This window comes from Eptatretus burgeri, chromosome 1 (genome assembly GCF_056783735.1).
Source record: "Eptatretus burgeri isolate ZD-2024b chromosome 1, Ebu_testis_v1, whole genome shotgun sequence".
Classification (NCBI taxonomy): Eukaryota; Metazoa; Chordata; class Myxini; order Myxiniformes; family Myxinidae; genus Eptatretus; species Eptatretus burgeri.
Window position 1 is genome coordinate 46,401,655 of NC_140961.1, and position 25,208 is coordinate 46,426,862.

At 41.7% G+C, this 25,208-nt stretch overlaps 1 protein-coding gene across 6 annotated transcripts in view; it reads left to right on the forward strand.

Annotated features, from left to right (window-relative positions):
* The window catches only part of TBC1D32 (TBC1 domain family member 32), a 147,586-nt gene that overhangs the window by 40,275 nt on the left and 82,103 nt on the right, over window positions 1–25,208 (forward strand). For all 6 annotated transcript variants that reach the window (XR_015058410.1, XR_015058412.1, XR_015058411.1 and 3 more), the window contains 10 exons: window positions 6,127–6,288; window positions 8,372–8,537; window positions 10,816–10,884; window positions 15,575–15,700; window positions 15,837–15,915; window positions 20,173–20,273; window positions 20,592–20,653; window positions 20,764–20,899; window positions 21,908–21,967; window positions 23,898–24,099. Coding sequence is in view for 3 of the 6 variants with exons in the window: in XM_085882166.1 (XP_085738292.1) it covers window positions 6,127–6,288; window positions 8,372–8,537; window positions 10,816–10,884; window positions 15,575–15,700; window positions 15,837–15,915; window positions 20,173–20,273; window positions 20,592–20,653; window positions 20,764–20,899; window positions 21,908–21,967; window positions 23,898–24,099 (1,163 nt within the window). In the remaining 3 variants the exon portion in view is untranslated. The remainder of the gene's footprint in view (window positions 1–6,126; window positions 6,289–8,371; window positions 8,538–10,815; window positions 10,885–15,574; window positions 15,701–15,836; window positions 15,916–20,172; window positions 20,274–20,591; window positions 20,654–20,763; window positions 20,900–21,907; window positions 21,968–23,897; window positions 24,100–25,208) is intronic.

Here is a 25,208-nt window from a genome sequence, read left to right on the forward strand (position 1 = left end):
CATCTCAAGGTCCTGGAGTGGCCTAGCCAGTCTCCAGACCTGAACCCAAAAGAAAATCTTTGGAGGGAGCTGAAAGTCTGTGTTGCCCAGTGACAGCCCTGAAACCTGAAGGATTTGGAGAAGATCTGTATGGAGGAGTGGGCCAAAATCCCTGCTGCAGTCTGTGCAAACCTGGTTAAGAACTATAAGAAACGTCTGATCTCTGTAATTGCAAACAAAGGTTTCTGTACCAAATATTAAGTTTTGTTTTTCTCATGTATCAAATACTTATTTCATGCAATAAAATGCAAATTAATTATTTAAAAATCATACAATGTGATTTTCAGGATTTTTGTTTTAGATTTCGTCTTTCACAGTTGAAGTGTACCTATGATAAAAATTACAGACCTCTACGTGCTTTGTAAGTGGGAAAACCTGCAAAATCGGCAGTGTATGAAATACTTGTTCTCCCCACTGTATATATATATATATATATATATATATATATATATATATATATATATATATATATATATATATATATATATATATATATATATATATATATATATATATATATATATATATATATACACATATACACACACACACACATATGAAGACCACGGGGAAAACCGGTGATGTTACTTTTTATAAATTTCAGGGTTATTGCACCTGCCAATAGTTGGCAACATAAGGTTTCCTCTCACAATATTACTTTCACAAATAACCAGGGGTGTCACATAATTTATATGGTCTAAAGTTTCGCCGTGCAATGAAAAAACAAGTGTTGTCGAAGCTGAACAAGTAGACACCCAGAGTTGTCAGTACTTTGCTCCTGTTATCTCCCTTTCATTCATGTTAACTGTTCCACCATAATATTCAGAGTTGAGAAACTAAAAAATGAAAGGTTGTAAAACTTTCACAGCATAAACTCTGAGCACTACAATACCCTATTTGGTTATATCATGGATCTATTATTTTTGATCACAGGTTTTGTGTTCTGCAAAGTATTAAAATTAAAGTTTTCACTCAGATACGATTGGCTTTCTGCGTCATTCATGTTAACTGTTCCCTCATAATATTCAGAGTTGAGAAACTAAGTTATAAAAGGTTGTAAAACTATCACAGCATAAACTCTGAGCACTACAATGGCCTATTTGGTTATATCATGGGCTCCGTAGTTGGTGCATATCGTGGTTCAAGCCTGGTCAAACCTTTATTGTGACTTTTATGGGACCCACGCCGTGGCTTAATGGTTAGCGCGTCTGAGTACCCATCCTCATTCGATGTACCCACCGCCCAATCAACCTGCTTAGGTATATGAGGGAGTCACATGAGGTGACTTCGGCTATTGCGGGGGTGGTTTATCCTTGGTTTCCTCCCGGTTTTCCATCATATTAAGTAGTACGGAGTAAGAAATGGAGAATCCATCGTCATATAAGCGAAATACCCTTGAGTATGGCATTGAACACCAATCAAACAAAAAAACAATGACCGTTTAATGTTGAAAAAAATAATCTGTGATCACCAAAGTCATGTAATGTATGCTACTAACCAACAAGCATGAATTTGCTACATATCCTGGGTTAAAATTGCATGGCAATTATTAAACAAGGGAATAACCAGTGATGTCAGTTTGCAACATTGATTCGTTCTTTGCTCTTAAATTAAATAACACATCTTGAAGCTTGGCAAATACTACATGCTTAATTTGATCGGCCAATGATCACTCTTCCTTTTACTGGAAAAGAAATCTATATGACAGTTATTAAACAGTCCACCAAAGCCTTGAAACTTTGTTTTTCAGTTTCTTCAAAATTGACTTTTCCTGACATCTCTGGTTTTCCCCTTGTGGTCTTCATATATATATATATATATATATATATATATATATATATATATATATATATATATATATATATATATATATATATATATATATATATATATATGTGTGTGTGTGTACTGTATATATTGTTACGGCTACGGGTACCGAGACACCAGTTTGTTACTCAGGGGGTTTAATCCCCGGTTGTCCTCGGAAGAGCCGGACCTGGGGCCACCGCTCACAATTAACGTTGTGGTTCGGTGGTTTGCTTTTGAACCACGAACGCCACCCAGTTAACCACGAGTTCCAGTGTCCACCGTCAATTATGCTGTTTAACTGGAGGTCACGTGGTTACCTGAACGGGGAGCGCACCCTCGGCAAAGCACCAATCTTATCTTGATTCGATCTTAATTAGGGCGGCCAAGCATTTAACCGCTGGTGCGTGCCGACTATTATTGGTCAAGTCTGTGGTAATTACCTCCCAGTCTATCTAGGTTCGGACAATGCTGGATCAATGGAAGGAAAGGACAAGCACGGACAGGTTGGAACGTCAACAAATAATTTATTAATAAAAAAATTAATAAATAAAAATAACTTTTTATTTACATGAGGTAAAATAAATAAATTCCAAATGAATTGAAATGATCGCAAGCAAATAAATAATTAATCAGGCAAAATCAATCAGAGTGATCAGAAAAGAGACAGAGAGCAGATGCTTATCAGGGATTGACTTACTACAAACTAAACACAGACAAGGGTACCTCGCAGATCATTTACGGGGGAGGGTGGGGGGGGAAAGAAGAATTGTCTCGCTCACCAAAGAGAAGTCGTCCGTCAAACAAAAACGTCCTGAAATGTGTGAGCGTGCCTTGTCCGTCGCCATCTCCCAGCCTTGCCGTGCACCCACTCGCAAACAGGCTTGAACTCCAGTCGATGTCACCCCCCAAAAACAGGTACGCCAAGAGCGATTGTCTGACTGGAACGATGAAGTGACCATCTGACTGGAACGATGAAGTGACCATCTGACTGGAACGATGAAGCAACCAACCGTCTGACTGGCACGATGAAACGCTCTCAAAGCTGTCAGAACCGCAACCAGCTATCGCCAACTGACTGACGAACTGACTCGTCGGCTGACCCATGTCTCACTCGTTGTCGACTGACCCACGTGCACGCCGCTCTCGCCGCTCCCAATAACGGACCTCTCCCTCTTTTTATGGGCAGCCTGTCTCGGCGGCACAGACTCCCCCCAAATTCACCCCGCCCCACTTGCGCACCGTTACCGTGACAACCTGCACAGCCTGTGGGTTATTCCTCGCTTACGAGGCCATGTCTGTGGTACTGGGCGAGCAAAAAGCAGCCATTTGTCAGAATTACCGAGCACAAACGTGGAGTGCTCATAAAACTGTCAGCAATAATTATCACTTCACTGTTCAGCCCGATATGAAGAGGAGCCAGCCAGCGTCCAGAGAGCTGCTGGACGGGGTGTCAAACGTCGATGGAAAAAGGCGGGTCTCGGCGTCCGTGAAAAATGTGTGTCAACGTCGCTGGAAAAAGGCGGGTCTCAGCGTCTGTGAAAGAAATGGGGGAAGGCGGGCGTCGGCGTCGGTGAAAGAAACGCCATGCATGAATGTGTCAGTCGTCAAGAGAAAAAGCTTCCCATAAGAGAGGGTATCTATTCTTTACCCTTCTCAACGCATCACATTTAGAATCCCACCAGACATGGGGTTGGGTCTATCCTGGACATGCATTTAAAGAAATAACTATCTGAGGACCTGGATGTGTGGATGCGTTCGTCGGATCGGATTCTGAAATTCGTAACTATATATATATATATATATATATATATATATATATATATATATATATATATATATATATATATATATATATATATATATATATATATATATATATATATATATATATATATATATATATATGCATGTTCGAGTGCATAAATGTAATAATCATGTTGTATTCAAATATATTTCCCATTAAAGGGTTACACAATACATTGTGCTACATGCTAAAATCTTTATTTTTCAAGTTAATTATCAATCAAGCTTAATTGGCTACATTTTCCTTTTATCATCACACAGGATATCTCATATGTGTGCAGGATATCTCAAAATGCTCTGGATGGATTTTAGTGGATAGATTGGGTGTGTGACAAGGATGAATTGATTAGATTTTGGTGAAGATCCGAATCCGGATCCAGTTACTAGAATTTTAAAGGTGTTTCTTCACCATTGAGAGATTGTGCCAAACACAACATAGAGCAGGATATCTCAAAAAGTTGTGGATGGATTTGAATGAAACTTGATGGACACATTGGGGTAGGGGTGGGGGTGGTGGTGGCAAGGACGAATTGGTTCGTTTTTGGATAAGATCCAAATCTGTATCTGGATACAAGAGTGATTTAATTTTAAAAGTGATTCCTCACCATTGAGAGATAGAGCCAAAAACAATATATGGCATGATATCTCAAAAATGTGCTGGGCCCGATATGTTCTTGTGGATCAGGCATTACATGGCAGAGGTATGCGCTCTACCAAGTGCTCTTCTAGTTCAAAAATGTATTGAGCCTCATATGTTCTCATGGATCAGGAATTGCATGGGGGAGGTATGCGCTTTACCAAGTGCCCTTCTAGTTGAGTATTAATCCATAATTATTGCATACACAAAATGTCAGAATTTTTGACCTTTCCTCCTCCCTGCACCCCATCCCTCCAACTCTTGCCTCCTCATCCCCCACCCCATCACCCCACACACCTACCTTCCTCAAGCAATCTAAACTTTGCTTCAGAACCCCATTCTTACATGCATGTATGTATATATATATATATATATATATATATATATATATATATATATATATATATATATATATATATATATATATATATATACTTTCATCCTTTTCTGACTCTTCTGTGAATTTGTTTTGTTCTATTTTCTTCTGTCTTGTTTGTTCTTTATATTCCTATTTTATTATTTTGATACTTGCTTTTTGTGTCTTGATTTTGATTTTTATCTTGCCAAAACAAAGTTTTTGCAAGATATGTTAGTCAGCTTGTATGTTTTTTTTTTTTGTTTGTCTGTAATCACGTGTAAAAAATTCTGCAGAGCACAGTTATCATTTAGAAATTTTTGTAACTTCGCATATCAGAGGCCTATAGAGGTCCCTTTCAGCACACAAAATTTTGAAGGTCAAGGTCAAAGGTCAAGGTCACTTTGTCGTAAATCAGGGGAGTCGACGAAACCCTTATTTTTTGAGTAATTTTGATTGGATCGTCTTCAAACTTCATGGGAATATAGTTCATGGTCTGGCGCTCAGCTGATTAATTTTTGGTGGCGATTGGCCTTGACCTTCATATGTTTTTGTTTTTTTTGTCTGTAATCACGTATAAATCACTCTGCAGAGCACAGTTATCATTGGAAAATTTTGTAACTTCGCATATCAGAGCCCTATAGAGGTCCCTTTCAGTGCATAAAATTTTGAAGGTCAAGGTCAAAGGTCAAGGTCACTTTGTCGCAAATCAGGGGAGTCGACGAAACCCTTATTTTTTGAGTAATTTTAATCAAATTGTCTCCAAACTTTATGGGAATGTAGTATATGTTCTGGCACTCAGCTGATTAGTTTTTGGTGGCAATTGGCCTTGACCTTCATGGTTAGCGCCTGAGGTCAAACATATTTGACCCCAAGGTCAAATTTTCAAGTTTTAGGAACCATATCGTGTAGTACCTCAAATTGAACACCTCGATGAGTGCTTTCTCGATATGTCAAGCTTGAGACATTATGACGTCATTTGGTGACGTTATGAGGCAAACACATATTTTTTCATGGTTACTCTGTAGAACGATTCTCATCGGAATCTCTCATAGGCAGATATTCCTCAAGGAGTCGCTCCTGGTGGATAGCAGCTCTGTTTACCTCAGTGTGACCTTAAAGAAGTCACACGTGGTCACCTTTTGGCAAGATACGGGTCACCCTGTGGGTGACATTGGTTTATTTTTATATTGGCAGTGGTACAAGAAGTTTCACATGCATGTATCTCATCTATCAGCACATATGGCCTTCGTTATGTTTGTTGGTCAGTTGTATTTTGAATGTCTGCTTACCCATGGTTCTTGCATCCCATTAGAAAAATTATATTCATACAATAGAAGGTAATATTGTTGGATTTTGGGGTGATGCTGTTAGTTTATTATGATGTGAGATTTAATGGTAATTTCCTTGTCAAGTTCGAATTATATATCATGAAGCAGTCAGCATATGCTGTTTCACAGCTCTCTGCTGTCTGTGACATCAGGTACAAATTTGGACAGTTACTGCGGAGTTGTCTGGAGGAGGCTGTAGGTGAGATTGCCGTTCAGGAGATCTGCAGGATGACCGCAGGCTCCACCATGGGCAGCCCAGGTTCCGCAAACACACTCGCACAAATGGTGGCTGCAAAAGTTCGGCATTCCGGCGAGTGAGTGAGCTTGACTGTACCATGCCCTCTCCCACCCCTACTTTCTCATGTAACTGTATCGGCACCAATTATTAATTTTGCTGAAATGCGACTTGAAAGTTAAGTTTAAAAACAAACATGCTTTATAAAAGATATGTTTATTGTTCTGGGCCCTCTCTGTGTCTCTCTCTCTCTCTCTCTCTCTCTCTCTCTCTCTCTCTCTCTCTCTCTCTCTCTCTCTCTCTCTCTCTCTCTCTCTCTGTCTCTGTCTCTGTCTCTGTCTCTGTCTCTGTCTCTGTCTCTGTCTGTCTGTCTGTCTGTCTGTCTGTCTGTCTGTCTGTCTGTCTGTCTGTCTGTCTGTCTGTCTGTCTGTCTGTCTGTCTGTCTGTCTGTCTGTGTCTCTGTGTCTCTGTGTCTGTCTGTCTGTCATGCAGACACAAGGGGTGGAAGGATGGGGCTAAATTGTGAAAATTACATTTGAGAGAAGCATGATAACAGAGAGAGAAAAAAGCATATGCAACTATGGGGATAATAGGAAGGAGGTTGAGAGGAAATGGGAGTTAGGGGAGGTGAAAGGTATGTACCATGCATGGAAATTTGGAATATGGAGGTGAGGCGGGGAGATTAAAAATAATTCTGCCATTTTGTGTACGTAATAAAAAGATGGTCCTTTTGTTTTCATGATGAGTACACTTCAGTTAGGGAAAGAAGAGGCATTTACAGTCCATAGTATAGAGAGGTGAGGGGGAAGAGGGAACAAAATTCTGCCATGTTGCATAGTAGGTAGTAAATATATGGGCCATTTTGTTTTCATGAGTATACTGATGTTGAGTTTACATAATTAATGGACTCAAAGGGGATTATAAACACTTTTTTCTCGAACCTCTTCTGCAAAGTTAACCCTATTTAAACCCACCCCCCCTCTAATAATCTCTGTCTTTACTTTACTCCTCCTTTTTTTGTATACTGTACAAAATATAGGCTGGCAATGTAGCCATATACACAACAAGCATGACAATGAATGGATAGGAACAAAATGAGAGAGGTGGGAACAAAATGTAGTAAACCTCAAGTAAGGGGGTTGGGTTGGATAAGCATAATGGGGGAAGAAAGATCACGTAGGGATAGGGGATGATGGGAGATGGTGGAGCTTGCTAAATTTCCTAAAGGACAGAGTGTGACTGAACCGTCTCTGGAAGGAATTTTCACAAATGGGAGAAAAAAGGAAGAAAAGAGTGGAGTTGTGCCGTAAGCGTGGATGTTAGGAGTTTTAACAGAAGGCGGTTACTTGAAGAACGCATTCATTCAGCTGAGCTGGTTGAAGGTCAGAGGGCTGAAAGAGCAGAGGGAGGAGCTAAATGATTTAAAAGAAAAAACCCGAAAAAAAAAAAAAGAACAGAGGCCACTAACCAATCTGTGAGAGAAACAGGCCTGTGTACCTCTGCCTCATCGAGGGAAATGCCAATAATTTTGAGAGCTTTTGATTCTGCAGAATCAGGAGACACATGTGAAGCAGAGGGACCATCCCATTGGAGAGAGCAGTACTCCATTAAACTATGCATAAAGCCTTTATAGGCTGTAAGTAGTTTTTTTTTTTTTTTCCAAGAGATGACTTGAAACATTGGAGGATAACCAGTCTATGGCTAGCTTTCGAGACCAGCTATACTATAGGATCCGCACAGGAGAGGTCATGCCTATTGTTAAGCCCTTGACGTTCAAAGGACTGGACCTCTTCCAGTGGCTGACCATGGAAAAAGATAGAGAGGTGGGTTTGTTTGACGATCCTTTTGCAGTGGCAGGGTGAGACCATCAAACCATACAAGGGGAGTGAACCTGTATATGTTTTTGGAGGTGCTGATACTGTTTGTCGCTGTGTGCATGTATTACAGTGCAGTGCAATTACAATGTGATTTTCCACTCAGTAGTGTGTGTTCCTTTTTATCTTCACTGCATTTAAAACCCAGTGCTACATACGAGGGCAGAATTCAAGGTGCACTGGGAAGCTGAAGTCCTCCGCTTTCATCGTTATTGCGACATGGTTTATGAGAGCAAGTATCACTTGCAATCTTTTGATGTAATTGTGGCCCATATGCTGTGTTCACAGGTACGTGGCTTTTGAGAAAAATTTGGACCAATGTGTAAGAGCCGCTGCCTTTTCATTGACATCTGAGTCCCACCAATACATGGGTGGAATGAGATCTAGCTGGATACATCCATCCACCCACACTGACTGCTCATTTTTGTCAGACAGTGAGGATTGTGAGGAACAGGTAAGTGATTGGAGGAGTTGACATCCAATAGAGATTGAGGTGTGTGTGTGTGCGTGTGCGTGTGCGTGTGCGTGTGCGTGTGCGTGCGCGTGCGCGCGCGCGTACGCACACATGCTTGTGTGCATTTATGATCACGCATCTGGATTTACATATCCCAATCCCACTGAATATTGTCTCTGGCCAACCAAGTGGTAGGGGAGGCTGCAAGGAAATTGAATTCAGAGGAGCTGAACCGAAAACAATGACAACCAGAAGGGCACTCGGTAGAGTGCATACCTCCACCCTGTAATGCCTGATCCACGAGAACATATCTGGCCCAATACATTTTTGAGATATCATGGTATATATCGTTTTTGAGCCATATTTCTCAATGGTGAAGAATCACTTAAAAATGATATTCGTCGGATCCGGATCCCGATCCGGATCTTCACCAAAATCTAAGCAGTTCGTCTTTGTCACACACGAAATCTGCCCACAAAATTTTATCCGGATACGTCCACAAGTATTTGAGACATCCTGTACACAGAAAAACAGACAGACAGACAGAAAGGGGTGAAAACATAACCTCCTTCACCTTCGGTGGTGGAAGTAACTAGAAGGGCACTAGGTTGAGAGAAATACCTCCACCACGCAATGCCTGATCCAGTGGAACATATCAAACTCAATAACTTTTTGAAATATCATGCCATATATCGTTTGTAGCCCCATCTCTCAATGGTGAAGAATCGCTTAAAAAAAATTTGGTCCAGAACCGGATTCGGATCTTTACCAAAATTTTATGAAATCTTCCTAGTCACACACTCCAACGTGTCCACCAAGTTTCGTCCGAATCCGTCCACAACTTTTTGAGATATTGTGCTATTTATTGTTTTTGGCCCTACCTCCTAATGGTGAAGAATCACAAAAAAAATTATCTTATCTGGATCCAGATCTTCACTAAAATCTAATCAGTTCGTCCTTGTCACACACTCAACCTGTCCACCAAATTTAATCCGAATCCGTCCATCTTTTTGAGATATCCTGCACACAGACAGACAGACCGACAAACAAACCGATTGAAAGGGGTGAAAACATACCCTCCTTCCACCTTCGGTGGTGGAGGTAATGATAACAACTCTGCATTTGCATTGCCTTTGAAGTTTGAAACAGATTTAGTTTGAACCTGACGCATTGTTCTCAAGGGGATCGTGACTTGTTCGTTCACACAGCTGCACGCTCCTGGCTCAATGTCTCTTTCTGGGTTATGTAGCTACCCACTACAGAAAAGATAGCATATTTAATAGTAAAACAACACAGAAGGATTAAGGGAATGACTTCGTGCTATATAAACACTTGATCTATCGTGATGCGAATTAGGTATTTGAACAGACAGCTAATCTAGTTTGGAACTAGAACAGTGGAGTGCATATACAGAGGCCTGCAAAAGTCTTCACCCCCCTCCAAAGTTTTCACATTTTGATGCCACCTGAGCTTATTTCATGGTGCTTTCAAATCAAACTTAATATGAGTAGATAGTCTTCACAAACTACTCCAAAGTGATAAAGCTAGAAAATGCAGATAAAATATGAATAAGTTAGATTAACAGAGAAAATCATTTGATTCTTAGTTGCATAAGTATTGAACCACTTTCCTTAACCCAAAATCACTTCAGGAGCAAATTATTTGTTTGAAAGGTTACAAAATAAATGTAATAGGTTTCACCTGTATAAAATCAGTGGTTTAATTTAAAAATTAAGCTCCCATACTAATCAAAGGAGCTTTAAGGTGCAACTCACTTGGTCAACGAACAAGGCAAGCATGAAGACCAAGGAGCTTTCCAAAGAAGTCAGACATAAAGTGGTGGAGAAGTACCTTTCAGGAAAGGGTTATAAGAAGATTTCAGTCACTCATTATCCCTTTGAGTACGGTGAAATAAATCTTTAAGTAGTGGAAGACATATCATACCACCCAGACTCGACCCAGATCAGGTAGCCCATCCAAACTCAGCAGCAGGGAAAGCCGGAAACTGGTTTGGGATGTTACTGTAATTCCAACAAAGATTTTGAAAGATCTGTAAGGCTCGATGTCCTACTCTATGTCTATCACTCTCCTTCCCCCTCCGCCTCATCACTCTTCCCTTCCTCGTCTCTCTCCCACTCCCCCTCCTACCCTCTCTCTCCCCCCTCTCTTAGTACTTCCTTCAGCGAAGCCAGAGGTGATATTTGCTAGTATAAAATATGAAAGAAGTACAGACATATGTGGATCATGAGTTTGTTCTGTACTGTATTGCTGTGAACAGTTTGCTTTCCTGAGCGTGGAACAGCTACACCAAGTGGCCAAAGACCTGGAGCCACAGCGGCCACTGGTGGTAAGCCGAGGGTACCATTTGGTACATTTTTGGGATCTCTGGTATGCTGTTTACTATTGCATTATTATTTTGGTGAAAATTTTTTTTTGTTTGCTCTAGCTAAACCTTGAACTGATCCTTTAAAATGCACCATCCACTAACTTCCTCTGTAAAAATTGAAAAAAAAAAGTATCCTATTGTTTATGATGCAAAACTGAAAGCTTTCTCTGAATTCCTATAGTCACCTGCCCTGTTTAATTCTCTATTTTCTTTATTATTCATCTCGGCACACACCATACAAATGCACTTGTGGTCATACTGACAATGTATACTATATTTGATTATTTTCGACCGTGGCTGTTGTGCGTTTTCCTCTTATTTGTAAAAGCATAAATCCAAAGGTCAGCCTTTATATTATACACAAAACCTAGTTCTTCCAAAGGGTCGTTTTTAATGCAAGATGTTGTATTTCGACGAATAAACAATACAAACACACGGGATGACATTTAACACGACTCATGTATTGTAGTCAACATGGCAGAAACTCGATAACAACGAGACAGATCACATCACCCACGATCTGCTGGTGTATCATGTGACTACACAAACACAACATATTTCCCCCTCTTCCCTCTAGGCTAAATATTCCAGTCTTCTGTAATAAGGGGCTCAGTGACAATTAAGCTTAATGAACAAATAACCAAAATATGATCAATGAGGCTTAAAGCATACCTCCGCCAGGGTGAACAGTTTGTTTTGTATCCCACTGATCTGCATCCAGACCTTAATCAAAATCTTATTGGCTTTTTCTTGTCACGTACCCAAATCAGACACCAAGTTTTGTCATAACCCGTCTACAACTTTTTGAGATATCGTGCTACGTATCGTTTTTGGCCCCATCTCTCAATTGTGAAGAATCACTTTTAGAATTCTACTGTCTGAATCTGGATCCGGATCCTCACTGAATCTGAATCTGAAACCTCACCAAATTCGAATCAATTTATCCTTGTCCACGTCCCCAACCTGTCCACGAAGTTTCGTCCGAATCCGTCCACAATTTTGAAATATCATGCCATAGATCGTTTTTGGCCCCATCTCTCAACGGCGACGAATCACTTTTAGAATTCTACTATCCGAATGCAGATTCAGATTTTTACGAAAATCAAATCAATTCGTCCTTGTAACACACCCAACTTGCACACCAAGTTTCATCCGAATCAATGCATAACCTTTTGAGATGGTCTGCTCACAGACAGCCAAGAAAACGGGTGAAAACATAACCTCCATCCACCTTCGGTGGCGAAGGTAAATATTTGTTTAAAAAAAAAAAAAATCAAATTTTGTTGGGATTTTCATTCATGTAATATTATGTGTTCTGTGGTAATATACAGTGCAGTACTTACTCTCGCTGTGTGTATACAAAGTTAATTGACTATGCACACGGTTACATCCTGAACCTATCCACAAATTAACTCATTGTACGCCTCCAGTCTTTTGTACAATTTGAGTTGCCCTAACATATAAGCACTCGTTGAATACAACAGAAAATTGACAATGTTTGGATACATGACATGTGCCCACTTTTTGATGTCACTAGACCACTTGGTTTTGTCAATCTTGTAGGGATCTATGTTGTTGATTAGATTAACCTTGCCCTGGTATATCTCTCTGCTGACTTTGACCAAGGTATTGGCATAGTTTGAAGCTGTTGTAGAAGTCATTGCCACACATTTAACAAAAATACGTACACATATGATCGTTTTTGTGTGTTATTTTGTTTGTTTCTCTTCACCTCCAAAATGGTGGACCACGAGTGAACAGTCCCAGAAGTATGACATCATCAAAAACTCAGTACTGGCGAGACAGGTCACATGGCACACGATCCGTTAGTATATCATGTGACTGCACCAAAAGAAGACTACAAGATTCGACCCTTTTACTTATGTGTGTTGCGAAGAAGAAAAGATTGTGAAATATTTAAAAAGGCATATTCAACTCTTCCATTAACCTTGATACCTGTATTCAAATAAAGCAGTTTTGTCCATTAAAGAGCTGCATGACATGGGGGTAATGTTGACATTGTAGGGTTGAGAAACATGTTGGTCAAACATGCAGTAGGAAACTTTGTGATATGTATAAAGCTAATAAGAGTAAATATGAGTACAATAGTGAGTGTTTTATGGGGGGGGGGGGTTACGTTAGGGTTAGATGATTGTGAATTGCCAAGATCAAGGATGGAGCATAAAGCTGGGAGTTTAAAAAACACAACTATTGCTTAATTTGACCAGAAAAACGAATTTTCTTTCTTTACCTTTTTGTGGAGTTTTCATTTATTTGGAGAACTTTGAAACTGTAAAGTTTTCATTGTTTCGAAAAGACTGAAAACTTCAAAGAGTTTTGAAAGGGTTTCAAAGTGAAAGAGTTTTCATTTATTTGGAAATGTTTGAAAGAAGTAAAAAATATATTAAAAAAAGGCAAGGGAAAGGGGAGAGAGAAGTGTGTGTGTGTGTGTGTGTGTGTGTGTGTGTGTGTGTGTGTGTGTGTGTGTGTGTGTGTGTGTGTGTGTGTGTGTGTGTGTGTGTGTGTGTGTGTGTGTGTGTGTGTGTGTGTGTGTGTGTGTGTGTGTGTGTGTGCGTGCGCGCGCGCTGAGAACTGAGAACGCTTTTTACTCATTTCCTTCCCAAAATATTTAAGAATTCAATGTAACTGATATGATCCCAATGGGATTGTGATGTTAGCCACATGACGAAGAACATTGAAGTGACACAATGGTGGTGTGTTCATTACAATTATGTGGGGTGTTCAAAAAGTTGTATGAACAAGATACTCACAAGAGTCCAAGACATGCTAAAAAGGTTATGGCTGAGTGTGTATATCTATACTAATAAGTGTGTGTGTGTGTGTGTGTGTGTGTGTGTGTGTGTGTGTGTGTGTGTGTGTGTGTGTGTGTGTGTGTGTGTGTGTGTGTGTGTGTGTGTACACGCGTGTACCTGCAAATTGCTGCTGTTGCCTGCTATCTCCACATGTGGGTGGGTTTCAGGAGGTGAAACAGAGACCTGCCAGGTCTAAAAGTGTGTGTGTGTGTGTGTGTGTGTGTGTGTGTGTGTGTGTGTGTGTGTGTGTGTGTGTGTGTGTGTGTGTGTGTGTGTGTGTGTGTGTGTACATATGGGGTATATGGGGTTTCAGAATGTGGGATGGAGTCCTCCCAGTGTGGGCTCAAAGTATCCACCTTCATTCATTAAGAGGTCACGATTCACGGACCAAGCTGTAAAGTTTTCTGTTTTCAAAGTTTTGCGCCGAGGGCTCTATTCAGAATCGTTACTGAGCCCGGGACAGCTTCCAACTGTAGTTCGTTTGTGGTGATATTCCCGGGGATGGTTTTTAATATCTCTGTGAGGTCCTTCTTCATCATTCCCATGAGGTTCTTCATCATTACTGGAACAACTTTGGCATTCTTCACTTTCCAGGATATTTTTACTTCATGCTTGAGATCTTGGTATTTGGTCATTTTCCTGATTTCTGCATCGTTAGTCCAAAATCACCGGTATTAACACCTCAATTAGCAATGCCTTCTTCTATTTTTTTTTTTGCACCAAAATATTATATCTGGTTGCAATGCTTTGCTTTTGATGTTCAATGTTCACGCTTGATGGAATCATTCGGTCGTACATGAGTGGCACTTCAATGTTTTCAGTGATTGATTTTGGTTCATTTTCCCACAAATTCTCTGGAACTGGGATATTAAAGTTGTTGTGGATGTGCCAGCAGATTACTTTACAAACTCCGTTGTGTCGTTGTGTGTACAGCTGTTCTGACAGGTTTTTTCCCCCGTGTTTGGTCATTAAGCGTCACATATCATTCTCTTTGCTCACCCCACGTCCACCCCTCACTTGTCTTTTTTTTTCCTCCTCTCCCCCACCCACTTCTCTCACTGTCCCCTCCTCGCTCCCCCTCCTCATAAAATGCAGCACTCTCTTCCCACACCTCTGTCACTCTCTTGCTGTGTGTGTGTGTGTGTGTGTGTGTGTGTGTGTCTTATGCACCCTTCCCTCCCGCAGTGACTTGCAACGTTTGGTGAGGTGTCACTCTCCCCACCTTCCCCATAACTCTTCTTCATCCTCTCTGCCTCTCCTTCCTCCTCTCATCCTTCACCTGCTCTCTCTCTCTCTCTCTCTCTCTCTCTCTCTCTCTCTCTCTCTCTCTCTCTCTCTCTCTCTCTCTCTCTCTCTCTCTCTCTCTCTCTCTCTCTCTCTCTCTCTCTCTCTCTCTCTCTCTCTCTCTCTCTCTCTCTCTCTCTCTCTCTCTCTCTCTCTCTCTCTCTCTCTCTCTCTCTCTCTCTCTCTCTCTCTCTCTCTCTCTTTCTCTCCATCTCCCTTCCTTTTTCTCTCCCTCCTCTTTCTCTCCCCCCTCCCTCCCCCACTTTATTGACCCATCAGCGAAGTGACAGGTTGTGTTTGCTTGGAAGTAAATAAATACGTGTATATTTTCTTCCTCGTTATATATACAGTATTCTGATATATTGAAAGATTAAAACACCTTGCCATGTTTTAGACTATTGTGAGTTCCTCATTCATATATCTTTTTTTCAATGCCCATACTCATGATTTGTTCAGCATATATTAAAAAAATATTGATTGCACTGTACTTTTTATATTTATACTGTGTTGGTGTATGCGTGTGGTGTACATAAGCAGTGTGCTTGTCCCTGTAGGTGCGAAGGAAAGCTTTTCGTGCCCTCTCCACAGCCATGGCCTCTGACATATCAAGCGGAGAGAGTTGGGGCTTTGTGCGCCTGGCACTGCAGTCTGCTCTCTCTGACCCTGACTCTGAGCTGAGGGTATGAGTGAGTGTAGGTAGAGATGTCATTCTTTAAAATTTATGTCGTAATTTTATTTTGAAGAGCATTTTAAAATGTGACCTTGACCTTTCCTTGACCTCGTGTTTGGGTTGGCTGTGACCAATTTTTATTTCAGGAACAAAGTCTTCATCTACATGCACGAATATTCACAGGTGCATCTTCGGTCATCTGCAAGGAGATCTACATCAGCCTTGGTGAGGCGAGACATGGATCATAAAGAAAACCTCCACAAAGTGGAGGTTTTATAGGCATTATTACTGTACCATAGCTGAGAGATAAGTTGAAGGGAGTGTCGAAAAGACACACTTGATTAGTTTGCACTCATACATCATAGGCTTGATTCAGTAAGAACAGGACAACCTGTAACAACAAGGATGCATACCATAGCTCGATGCATAATACAACAGAATTCCAGCCTGGAGAAGGAATAACAATTAGTCGCTCTTCCGTAGTTGATTCTGCGACGATCAAGCCACACAGGATCGTACAGTATCTAACTTGAATATCGCAGTGAACTATGAGTAATGGAAGGATATCAGGCTTACAGTATGGAGGATTTGTAATTGCAACCTATGATGGTGCAGGAGACCTGGAATGACAATACAGTGTATGACGAACTGTTTAAATTGTTATGCACTCTCGAAGGGATTTTTTTTTGTACACATTGTCGAGACTCGTATGAGAGCTAACACACAGAATGCACAACAAGGGGGGCAGGAGATGAGAGGGGTGGGAGAGGGAAGGACAAAGCAGTGGGGAACAGAGACATTAGGAAATCTGTGGAAGGGAAGAGGGATGGGGCAGGGCACACGGGGTAAACAAGATGGACACCACAGGGACATTCTGGACCTTACACAACAGGGAACTTTCGGGAAGGAAAGCAGGGAATTTGAAAGATCTGGGTTTGGGGTGGGTTAATGGGGGTAGAAAAGATCATAGTTTTGGATGGGGGAAGATGAGAGGTGGTGGTGAACAGCTGTTTTGAAGACCTGGAGGGAAGAGTGGGATTGAAGAGAGTGTGGGAGTTTGTTCCAAAGGCGGGACAAAAGAGGAATGAAAGAGTGAAGGTGAGCAGTGATTCGTGATTTTGGTAGTTTTACCAGAAGGGGGTTGCTGGTGGACCCTGAGCGCCCTGCAGAAATATGGTGGGGTGGGGGGGGGAAGGGGTGGGACATATCGCACACATTGCAGGGGGGGCGAGACTGGAGAGGAGATGATAGAAGACAGAAAGACCACCCACCGACTTGCCTGCGGTGAGAGAGTGAGAGGGCCAAAGACTCAGCCTCACCGCAGGAGATACCAATGATCCTAAATGCCTTTTTTCCACAGCGTGATGTCGAGAAAGGTGAGAGGCAGGAGCACCAGCTCTGAGGGGAGAACAGTACTCAATCAGGTTGCAGACAAAAGCTTTGTATGTGGTCATGAGCTCAGGTGGGCCGAGGAAGGACCTTGCACGACGGAGGATTCCCAGTCGGCAACTGGCTCTGGAGGCCAGGTTGGAAATGTGGCTTTCCCAGGAAAGATCATGGCAGATAGTGAGACCCAGAAGCTTGAATGAAAGGACTTCTTCAAGAGGATTGTTGAGAAAGTAGATTGGGGGGGGGGTTCCAGAATGTCCTTTCGGAGAGACATAGTGAGAGTGCGAGTGGGTTCTTCCCATGTTGATGAAATTGTGCCATGAATCAATGCCCATGCTTGGTGTGAATATTTATCACCATTCTTATTCTTATTCTTTCTTAAATGAGCAATTATTATGTTTGAAAACATTGTTTGTTATCACACATTTTCACCATGCCTTCAGCACAGCATTGCCTTTCATTCCACTGTGGTTTGGCTGGCCCATGTGTAATGCCACAGCTCGACCTGAAATGCTTTTCCCTGATGAATTATCATAAAGCTCATCTTTTTTCGTTGACTTCAGGAAATTTCAGGTTATGACTCAGGATACTTGAACACATGTGATACCAACCAGGATGGCAGAAGCTTCACTTCCATGAGCATACAACAAGATCGGATTATTTAGACTTTAGTTGAACATGAAGAAGACTGTTGTTTACACCTGTATCAAAAATTAACTCAGGGGGTGCAACATGGCAATGTTGGGCCAAATTACCTCATTTTCAATGTTCAAGGCCGTACAGGATCGTGTGACCACTCATCGCACTCGGTATAGTCCGGTGGAGACTGAGAAACCTTTGTATATTAATTTCCATTCTGCGTGTAGAAACCAAATATTAAAATGCAATTTGTTTGATTATTTATCAATGGAGCCATTGGCCTTCGAATGCGCATGCTCAGTCAAACCCCCACCCATCTTACTGCCGAGGGGGCCAACCATCATATTGGCTTCAGGAAATTCCACATGATGACGCACAGTGCTTGAATACACGTGATACCAATCAAGATGGCAGAAGCCTCACTTCCATGAAGCCAAACTTTTGGATTAAAATGCAACACCATTTTGGTTCACGAAAAAATATTTTCACGAAAAAAAAGTGACTACTATATTCGTTATTGTTGTGTGTCTGTCTGTCTGTCTGTCCCGAGCATAGCTCCGTGGGTTTTGATCCGATCCTGATAAAAATTTTGGTGGGAGGTTTATATCATGATCTAGTTGTGTTTTCCTGAAAATGGGCGTGGTGCGCCCATTATGGGTGGAGCCACGCCCAAAAAACATGTGGTTTTAGGGGGTAGCCGATTTCAATTTGCATCTTCTCTAAGGGGGTTTGTCGAATCTGACAGGGGTTTCAGTATTTGGTTTGCCCAATGGCACCTGCATAGCCCCACGGAGCTCGATTTTTCATTTTCGTCCCAAGGTCAAGGTCACAAGGTCACAAACTTAGAAAATTGCAAATTTTGACATAAAAATCATACGACCGCCAAAACTTTGAGAGCTTGGATGACAATATTTTTTATGCATAATCTTGAGGTCATTCTCCACCTAAAGTCTTGAAACCATTTTGCTCGATCTCGAACACCTTGCCCGTGGCGCCCCCTTCAAGTTTGTTTTTACGCTGATTTCATCAAAGTATGGATAATCCGAGGAGTGCGAAATGCCATATAGCCTATATGACGTTATATTGTTCCTGGAATGTTCCAGAGGAAGTTTTGCACCAAAGGTCATAATCCTTGACCTTTGACCTTTAAAGTTCACAAAGGTCAAATTTTCAAAGTTGTGGGAATCGAACCGGGTTTTCGACCTTCTCGACGAACTAACTCCAATAAGCTATAGCACTTATCCTGTTTCCTTATTTTAATGTCCACAACATTGTTTTGTGACCTTTAAAGGTTATGCAAAGGTCAAATTTTTAAAGTTGTTGAACGAAACCGGGTTTTCGACATTTTGCAGCTAATGACCCGTCACTCGTACCACATCATGTTGATCATTTTTATAACTTGGTCAAACATTATCACATTGTCTCATCCTTGACTTCTGAAACAATCTACATCGTCAAATACCGCTCGTGAACCATCGTCATCTTCAGACTTGTTGATTTTATTTTTGTTTTTTTTACCAACAAGCTATTCATCAGAAGCTACCTTTATTCCAAATGGACTCTCAGTGAATGTATTTAGTTTAAAAATAACAGGAGCTATGTATATGGATGATGCATAATGTATAAGACCTATAATTTTGAAAATTGCATTCACACAAATTGCTTTCTGATTAATACATTCATAGCTGTGGTGCATTAATGTACATCACATGATGCTTACTCAGTGGAACTGGACAAATAGGTGGCAAAGAAACAGGAATACTGTGAGGAGAGCCACGGAAGCCGTGTTGCACACATGCTGACTTTCACTTTAGAAAGCAATTGTCAAGCACTTCTGGGTTTTTCTTCCCTCATTTGCCCCTCACCATCACACACAAATCTTACTTTCCAAATATACCGACCCCTGTTGAACATTCCCTTCTCTAGCCTATCTCAAGCTGAATGACCTGAAACTGGATGCATCTTTTACCTCTCGTCTTATCCTATACCCATCCTGAATTCTGTCGTGTCTTTTCCCATTTTGATTCAAACGGGCATATTGGTTTACCCCTTGCAATATGTTTTTGTCTAAGTAAACACTGCTCTATACCTGCTCTGTAACACTCATTTTGCTCTCCAGTTCCATCCTCTTTCACAGGCAGGGTTATTCATTAATGTGTATGCTGTCCCTCGGATGAACGTTAGACTGGGCGTCCCATCTGCCAGCATTCGTTGGTGGATGTTAAAGATCCCACCGTGTTCTTTGTGAAAAGTAGGCGAGATAGCTATCGCCAGCACCATGAACAAATTCCAAATTCTTGCCATGACTTCCTCAGTCGGAGCATCAATGCTCTGCATAGAGCAAAGCACATAATGATGATGAATCCCATACTCTTTGATCCCTTACGGTTTTTGGTTTTATCGTTGCTCTCGTGATAACTCCTCAATGTGTGGAACCTTTTTTTCCCTGCTTAGCGCTGCAGCTCCGTAATGAAGCCTTTTCACTGCCAAGATTGAGTAGTCCAGGTGGAGAGCTGAATCTCACAAACCCACGGTTACAGTTCTACTTACGCAAGGTAGGGGTCATGTATGTTGGTTATGGAATTTAAGGAATTTGTGCTCCTAATTTATTTATTTTCCCCGTAAATTACGGGTCGGGTGGGAATTGGGAAGAAGACTTGAAGCTGGCATGGATCTGCCGAAGAGAAAAGTTAATTAAATATGCAACATTTTCCAGTACATATACACCAATAACTTTTGTGCATCACTTTTCCCACAAAACTTGAAGGAGAAACAAGGAATAGTTATATGATCTGTTGTGTGCTCTGTTTGTCATTGTGGTTATCACTAATCATTACACCTGTCCCTTTCCACTTCCACAATCACCACCGCAGGTGCGACTTCTGAATGAGTTTCAGAAACATTTACCATCATTTTGGCTCAGAGCACCGGCAGTGTGAGAAACCAAACAACTGTTTTTGATTACTAGTGCCTGAGAGTTTTTCTACCTGACCTTCAACAGTTACTAGCTCTAATTGTTCTTATGGCTCTTGTGGTGCTCCACAGGCTGATGGAGGAGGTTATCGAGTACACTTTGGAACTACTGTGCACATCTTCAACTTCTAGTGATGTCGGCGTCATTCAACCTCTGCTCTTTTTGGCTCTGCTGGACAGCCGGGCATTTTGGTTTCAGTTGTGGGCAGTCAGTATTCAGTCTCTCTCCTCTACTCCCCTCCCACCCCCCTTATCCCTTAGGTAAGGTCTTTCCATTCTATTGTATTGTATCTTGCAAATATGTGGAATCCACTGCACCACTTAGTTAGCTGTGGATTAGACAGCCGCCAGTGTTGTCCATCACTAGTCAAGGGTACAGAGGGCATTGGGGACATCAAGCGACTCAAATAGGCGTTTATTGTTGTTTTTCTTAGCTGCAAAATTGCTGAGTGAAGACGCAAGTTTCTGCCAGGCTTGCACTTTGAGTTGCACAGCAGGATACCCGCAGGGACGAACGTGCCATCGCTGCTTTAATGAAACTGCCCCCGATGGCAATGCACCTGCGTGCAAGCATTATCCTTACAGTTTCAAAACAATTTGATGTACTCTGTGCAAACTTGCAAACAGTTTGGCCTGCATTCAAAAACCTGCGATTATAGACTGCATTCCTGTTTGTGGAGATGTGATGGCATATTGTGTTGATAAGTTAATGGAAATACAACCTGGACACTGCTAATAATTACATGATGGTTGAGACGATTCTGTAGGAAATACACGAGTTTCTTTGTCTCCAATGCTATTTGATCCCTCTTTGCAGTCCTTTAGGATTGCATCTCATCCCCATTTGAATTTTCTTTGTGCAATGCCTTGTGACTGTAAAAAATATTTCATGACCAACGAGCACGGTGTGGGATCGAGTTTAATGTTGATTGAAGGCTGTTATAACATCATCAGAGGACACAAAGGAGTTCTGTTTGAATCCCAATTGCACCAGTGTGCCAGTTTGTCTTGAGGGCAGTTTTTGGTGCCTTGTGGTTCTCGGTGTTCTTTTGGTTGAGAGAAAATGGCTTAAAAGGATGCTGTGTTTGGTATTGCGAGTTTGATATTTTTGATTGAGTTTGAGTGGTGAGCAAGGTGAGTTGTGGTTTTGAGGCTTGATTGGTGAGCTGGGTGAGCTGCAGCTTTTTCTGACTGGTTATTCACGTTTTATTTTCAGCATTCATTCCATAGCCGGCAAGTTCTTCTGGGACTCTTACGAACCAGATTTTCCTCCTTGGTAGGTTATTTTAACTGTACCCGGCCTTAGCAACTTTGTACCTTTTGATTTCCGTGTCCGTGGAGGTGCAACACATCACGACACTGGGGTACCACTGGGGGCTGAGATGGCACAATGGCCTAAATGCCGATAAACACTTGGAAAGACGTCGACGAGTAGAAATAGTGTCCCATAAGTCCCTTTTCCCATGAATCTTTTTCTTACTAGAATAGGGTGAGCAGAACAAAACAAATGCCTTGACTTATTTTATTATATTTACACTTAATTTCACATACAAGGTGTGATCAAAAAGTTTGGTGAATGGTGCCGCTACTAATAGTAATGAATGTGTGAACATTGTTGAGGTCAGTGGGTGGGGCTTATTTCGTGAACTCTCTCAATTGCCAGCTCACAACAAACACCATTTTATGACGTGCAAGTGTGCCGTGGCATTGCTTTGTGTGAGCACGTGTTTGTGGCATCTGGCACTTTTGTGGAAAATGTCGAAGTTTGAACAACGTGCAAACATGAAATTTTGTTTAAACTTGGCAAGATGGCTCAATAAACACAGGAAATGCTCCTAACGGTCTACGCAGATGAAGCTGTGATGAAGAAGACTGTTTTTAAGTGGTTTCAAAGGTTTTGGGAAAGAAATGTCACTTGATGATGAGGAAAGAAGCAGCCATCTGTCAACAGCCAAATCGATGAAAACATCACAAGTCAGCACGGTCATCCATGAAAACCGATGTTTAACCATTCGAGAAATCACAGAAGAGACCAGTCTTTCGTTTGATTCCGTTCAGACCATACTGGCAGACAATTTGAACATATGACGCTTCAGCGCAAAGTTCATTCCTCACATCCTTCCAGATGACCAAAAAGAAAATCCTGTCTTCATTTCATCCAACTTGTCTGATCGATGCGTTTCGGATCTAACATTATTACCCCGGGTGATAATGGGTGATGAATCATGGGTTTACGTGTATGACCCAGAAACGAAAGCACAGAGCTCGCAGTGGAAGACATCCACATCACCGAGATCAAAAAATGCATGTCATTCGAGATTGCAAGTGAAGGTCATGTTGATTGTATTCTTCGACATGAAATCATCAGACGGAAAAGACCACAAAAGTGGAAGAACGGGTGGCTCCTCCATCATGACAACACACCCTGCGACACGTCGCTCTCTATCCAACAATTTTTTGGTGGCAAAAAACATTCATGTCATCCCACATCCACCTTATTTGCCCGACTTGGCACCGTGTGACTTTTGGCTGTTCCCCAAATTGAAACAAACTATGAAAGAGAAGTGATTTGACACAATCTAAGACATAAAATCCAACATGAGAGACCTTCTGAAGGCGAATAACAAAGAGGACTTCCAGAAATGTTTCCGACAGTGGCAGCAACGGTGGAACGTGTGTGTATGTGCGGGAGGGGAGTATTTTGAAAGGGATTATTGATGCAAGTGTTTAATGTTCCATAAAATTATTTTATTCCAACATTCACCAAACTTTTTGATCACACCTCGTATGTTTCATGTATTGTGACAGTTAACAATTAAGAGGGGGGTTGAAAGTCATCAAATAAGTTGCTCGGGGGTTTTGTAGTCTGATTACATTCATGCACCTAAATACTCATCACGAAACACTTTTCAAATGTAAATGAGATTTTGGTCACTCATGAATTGCATCGTCTTCAAAAAAATCTTACCATAATTCACCTTGACAAAAAAAAAAATCCTGTTAACATGTGGGTAACAAGACTTATGGGACATCCTGTACACAGGGGATTGTGGTGGAGACTATATGATTGGTTCAGAATGAGCTTTGTAGTTGATGATGAAATCGACCCCAGTGAAGGCCCCTCATGCTTTGACGTGAAGGAGTTCTGTAATTGCTCCTTAAACCTCCTTCTTGAGAGACTAAGTGGTATGTGTCCTGGTCGGTAGGTTGGGAGTGCCGTTGGATACTGTTTAAACTATTACAAGGCCCTGCAAGCTGGCCATCGACGGAGAACCAGAGCTCGAGAGATTATCTCACTCCAAGACCAGCAGTTGGTGCTCTTCACCCACTCACTGTCTCTTCTGCAGAGCTTGATGTTGTACAAGCATGGACGGGACATGTTTCCACTAGCTGCTATCGGCCGAGATGGTGCGTACGGAACAGGTCGCTTTGATGTGCATGAGAATGAATTGTTAAAATCAAGAGATTTGAGTTATCGTCCTGATGTATACAATTTGTTTGATTATACGCTCCTACTTTCATACATTCAAAGGTTGCTGTTTTTATGTCTTCTCCGACGTATAGGTGTATTGTTTTTCCTTTGTTTCTTTCTTCCTACTTTCTGTTTGACAAATGAAATTGCAAACCATTCCTTCATTTCTGAGCCAGTCCTCTTCAAATTTAGCAAGGTTTTACATTGGTTCAATATATTGAGACCTCCCTTTTTATTCCCTTTGGGACCTCCCTTCCCTTTGCCACCATCTGCTTGAGCACCAGCGTCAAGAGCAGTCAGGCTTTACACCAAAGAGGTCAACGATTGACCGTATCCTTGCTCTTCAGGTCCTCACCGAATGCAGACGAGAGTTTCGGCAGGGGCTGCTTGCAGCCTATGGGGATGGTGAAGTGAAGTAAACTCAATGGTGATGTAAAGCGTTCGATTCAGTGAATCGGGATGCCCTCTGGAGGATTCTTGGTCTTCGTGGGGTGCCACCAAAACTGATTGATCTGATGTCTGAACTCTACTCTGGTACTGAGAGTGCTGTGAGATGTGGTGGTACCATCTCTGACTTATTTCCAGTTGTTACTGGAGTTCGTCAGGGGTGTGTACTGGCCCCCACACTTTTCAGCACTTGTATGGACTCTGTAGAAATGCCTATCTGGTGTTGAAAAGCTAGGGAGGATGTCGGAGAGATCAAGCCGTGGTGCATCGTTTGAGAATGTCAAGATCTCTGACCTTGATTTCACAGATGATGCAGTCATCTTTGCGGAGGCTTTAGATATCCTTTTGGGGGCCCTCGAGGTGCTGAATGAGGAGTCGGAGCCGCTGGGTTACGGGTTTCCTTGGTCAAAACTAAGATCCAGGCTTTCAATGACATATTGGATGCTGCTGTCCTGTCTGTGCCTGTCTGTGGTGAAGGATGTTGAGGTCGTGGAGAGATTCACTTACCTTAGCAGTGATATTTCATGTCTCTGCTGTCTGTGAGTCAGAGGTGAATAGACGTCTGGGTCGGGCCTGGGGAGTCATGAATTCACTGGAT